The sequence below is a fragment of the Cornus florida genome, unplaced genomic scaffold (assembly GCF_030987335.1).
Source record: "Cornus florida cultivar Cherokee Brave unplaced genomic scaffold, ASM3098733v1 CherokeeBrave_3.0.0_Hap2_Chr07, whole genome shotgun sequence".
NCBI lineage: Eukaryota > Viridiplantae > Streptophyta > Magnoliopsida > Cornales > Cornaceae > Cornus > Cornus florida.
Window position 1 is genome coordinate 27,731,894 of NW_026775577.1, and position 4,360 is coordinate 27,736,253.

The following is a 4,360-nucleotide window of genomic DNA, read 5'->3' on the forward strand; positions in this document are numbered from 1 at the left end:
TGTAATTTTTATATTTTCATTAGTTTTCTCTCTCCAGAAAGGTTAAAGATTAGGGTTTGTGAGTGGAGAAGAGTGGAGGCACCAAGAACACAAGAAGATCTACACATTCTCTTTCTCTCTAGAGTTTTAAAGAAGAAGAAGAAGATTGAGCCATGTTTGGAGTTTGCCCTTGAGGGCTATATGACCACATCCACCTCTTCTATGATTGGCTAGGCTCTTCACTTAAGGCTTGGATGAACCCTAAGTCTTGTGTAATCTAAACCCTTGTATTTCAATTTTTGGGGATTTATATATATATTGTTGTAGTTAATGTTATGGTCTTGTGTAATATTGGTTTAATTCTTCCTATTGATTCTTTATTTTAATTACATGTTGTCTTATGTGTAATTAATTGAAAATCAATCTCTATACAAGATGTTTGTTGGTTACATGTCTATGTGTGATTAATGGTGCTTAGTGATGGCCACGACATGATATTTAATGGATACAATTACTAACTAATTTGATGGTTTATACTTTATCTTGATGGGTTGTGCTACACATTAGTTTATTTGTCATTAGGTAGACAATTTATACTTGAATTGATAATCCATGCTTATTATATGCAAGTTGTATTATCATCTTGACTAATGTGTGCTCTCATTAAATGCATTTGTAATTAGTTTGATGGAATATGCTTAGGCTTGATGGGTTGTACTACACCCTAGTTTACTTGTCATTAGGTAGATAATTTATGCTTGCATTTGATAATCCATGCTTATTATTGCAAGTTACTTTAATAATTGAAGCTACATTTAGATTGTAACAATGTTGTCCCCATTAATTGAAAGCAAGTGGTTAATTACATGAGCTTAGTGGTGATTCTTATGCCCTAAAACTCTCTTCCATCTCTTAAATCTCTTGTTCAATCTAGTTTATTTTAATTGCATTTCCATTTAATTAAACTTAGTATAATTACCAACCCAAACCTCTTTGCAATCTTGTGGTACATTAGAGTCAAAGTTAAATTCCAATTACGTGTTTAATCCTTATGGGCGGTCCCTACTTGCTATACTTCATTAGTTGTAGTAGTGGTTTTATAAATCTAAATTTGACTAAAAAGGCTTCCGAAACCACAATCATATTTTGACCTTGCGAAGCGACCAAACTTTCATATTAAAAAGTCGATTTTCTATCACATAGAAGAGGGATTGTCATAAGACATTGAAATTTGGAGGGCATTTGTTGACACCAAAACTTAGTAGCCACTTTAGCGATGACGTGGACCTACAAGAGAGAATCAAGTGTTAACAATGTGGTTTTTTTTTTATACATGTCATTAAAGGAAACACATAGAGCAATATAATGATTACACGCTCTGAAAGGTTAAGGCTGCCAAGTTTTTGAAGAAGCTTGATACAAATAAAGAATATGGGTTTTGACTAATTCAAAGGGAAGGCCAGCATGAGGGAGAAGAATTTGTATAGTATAGCTAGGGAGGGGAATTTCATTTAAAGAAAGAGACCTAGTCAACATCACATTCAGTAATTGAAAAGGAAAGAATCAAGGAAAGAGATATTTAAGCAAGAAATTAGGCGAATTAATTGAGGAAATAATTCTATAAATAGAAGAGTTGTAACTCTTTCCAAATAGCCCAGCACCACCCATAAAACATGAATATCAAATTCATCAAATTACTCTACGTCACCTATCAATCTTCAAATCTCTTGTCCAAATGGCTATTCCATTTAAGATTAATCTAAGTTCCAACAACCTACCATTTTCTTTCAATGCTTAATTATGCTATTTACATTCAAAATACTTGTTTCTTCCAATTGAATTTAATGACAATTTTTTATCAAATTTCAGTCATCTAAATTCAGCCAACTTATTCCATTACAATCTTCACATTTTTTTTTATTTATTTATTTCCAGAAGGTATTACACTCTTCACTTTCCATGCAATTTCAATTCAGCCACTTCCTTTAAAGTCTATTTCAATTCAACCGCTTCATTTAAATTCATTTACTTTATATCGCATTTCTTTTCTTTTAAATACTATAAAAAAGTCCTTGCATCCAAGGCAGAAAAAGAATCGAGTTGAGAGTTATTCCTATCCTCTCTCTTGCACAATATTTGAAGTGAGTCACCAAAAGAAATAGTTTGGTGTTCAAATAATTTTTTGAGTATTTGTATACTCTGGCACGCTCGCAAACTCCATCGGTTGTGTGAGCCATAAAACGCGCGAATAGTATGTGACTAAGGTAATTTTAGCAAATGGATAGTTTTGAAATTTTATTAAAAAGCACTCTTAATTAAGTTATTTATTGTACAGTGGACACTTTGTTAAAAAGACCTATCTAGGCTATTTTGGATCAATTTCTAATGTTTTTTGAAAAAAGGGACCAATGTCAAATCCTATACAAAATTATGGGTCTTAAAATAAAAAAAGCCCATTATTATAATATTATTTGTGCCAAATGGACTTCAAAAATATAGTAAAACTAAATTCACTAAAAATTTATATTTATCAAATTATGTTTTAAAAAGATATGTATCCATGGACTCTATGCATACGCGAGATAAAAAAACAAAGCTACTACTGCAATAACTTAAAATCGGAACATAACGTCAATACAAACCCTATCAACTACGCAACTGTAAACATATATATATATATATACACACACACACACACACACACATATATTTGACCATTGTGGCGACTCTACTTTTTCGAATCAGAATATTCTCCTACATACAGATATAGTATTAAATTGCGTGGGCCGATTAGCGCTTGATCTTAATTATATATCTATATATAGTGGAGGAAGGTCTTCCCAAAACGCTTCACTCTCTTCCATACTTGTCTCTGTCTCACTACTCTTCATCTCCAATGAGTTGAGCCTGAGCTCTTCATTGTTTCCGTACTGTGAGATTTGTGCCTTGTCAATTACATTGGGATTAAGCTTTTGATTTTCTCGGCTTCTTTCCGAGTTTGATCCCTCTGTATTATAATCTGACAATGGAAAGTTGAGCTTGGCTCTGGCTCCGTGGAACTCAATGGCAGCCTTGTCATAAGCCCTCGCCGCCGCCTCTCCCGTATCGAACGTGCCCAGCCACACCCGCTTCGCTCGCCGGGGGTCTAGTATCTCCGAAGCCGACTTCCCCCACGGCCTCCGCCGGGCTCCCCTATTTTTCTTCATTCTCTTTTCCTTCTCTTCTTCAATATTTGGCGGGAAAATATTGGTCTCACTTGTGGAACTCTGGAGGGCTTGTAGTAGAGCGGTGGTGGTGGGATCATCACCATCACGGCCGTTGATAACGTGCGCGAGAGTGGAGACGATGATCGAGTGTTCTAGGGTCGAATTTTTTCTGGTTTGGGGTTCATTTTGAAAAAGATGAAGAAATTTTGCCATCAAACTAGCCGAGACCGAGAATGGGAGTGGGGATGATTTCAAACTTAATTATATATATATATATATATATATATATATAGGGTTAAGTGCACTAAACCCTCTAAACTTTCTTCTCTTTTTCAATAAACCCTCTTAAACTTTAAGAAAGACATTTAACTCCCTAAATTATTCAATTTGTTGCAAAAAACAAATTCCGTTACTTGGCCGTCTCATATTTAACGCCAAGTGAAGGCACATGACCTTGGACAAAATTATAATTCCAAAGATACCCTTATGCGAATTATTTCCTCCAATTTCCAACTTGTCTTCATTCTCTCTCCTCTACCAGCTTCTTCTTCATCTTGTTGAGCCTTCTCCTACCCATCATTCGCCTTCAAAGCCTGCAACTTTGAATGATTCTAATAGCCAACACCCAGAAAGCCAATACATATCCAAACAAATTAACCGGCGTCATGGTATCCTTAATCACTGACCACAAAAATGCAATCAACAACCAATATTTTACCACCCCAACCACATTAATAGTTAAAGTAGAGGTCTTCCCAACAAGCAAATACACAACCAAATTCAATGCAAATGCACAAAAAGAATTGGTCCCAAAATTCACAAAATTGAAATTAAAATCCGATCGAGTCGCCACAACACCCATTAAGGGGATTCAATGTCGTCCGGGGAGATGATGTAGGTGACGGAAGAACCAAGTGGCATGTCGAAGACTCAGAGTAGATGAAATTAGTGCGAGCTCGAGAGTCACGCATGGAGCAGGCGGCTCTATCATAGGCGAGAACGGCCTCTTCTACAGTGTCGAAGGTGCCCAGCCAATTCCTCTCTTTGGTTGAAGGGTCTCTTGTTTCTGCTGCATATCTTCCCCAAGGTCTCCGTCGAACACCCAGAAACCTGCATCTACTTGTTTCCTGCTACTGCTGTGTTTGCTTCTTTTTGCTCTTGGGCACTGAGTGATT

General features: G+C 36.0%; 1 protein-coding gene across 1 annotated transcript; it reads right to left on the reverse strand.

Moving 5' to 3' along the window:
- Window positions 1-2,707: 2,707 nt before the first annotated feature.
- Window positions 2,708-3,398, reverse strand: LOC132316507 (ethylene-responsive transcription factor ERF071-like). The gene is made up of 2 exons (XM_059814980.1): window positions 2,846-3,398; window positions 2,708-2,733 (listed from the first exon to the last, which is right to left on the reverse strand). Exons 1-2 carry the CDS (start codon window positions 3,396-3,398, stop codon window positions 2,708-2,710), a joined length of 579 nt encoding a protein of 192 aa, XP_059670963.1.
- Between the last annotated feature and the right edge of the window lie 962 nt (window positions 3,399-4,360).

Bases quoted from the DNA above. Each gene is read 5' to 3' on its own strand.
- LOC132316507 (XM_059814980.1), bottom strand. From the start codon at position 3,398: ATGGCAAAATTTCTTCATCTTTTTCAAAATGAACCCCAAACCAGAAAA. The intron at 2,734-2,845 runs GTATGGAAGAGA...ATCTGTATGTAG, and splicing joins GAGTAGTGAGACAGAGACAA to GAGAATATTCTGATTCGAAA.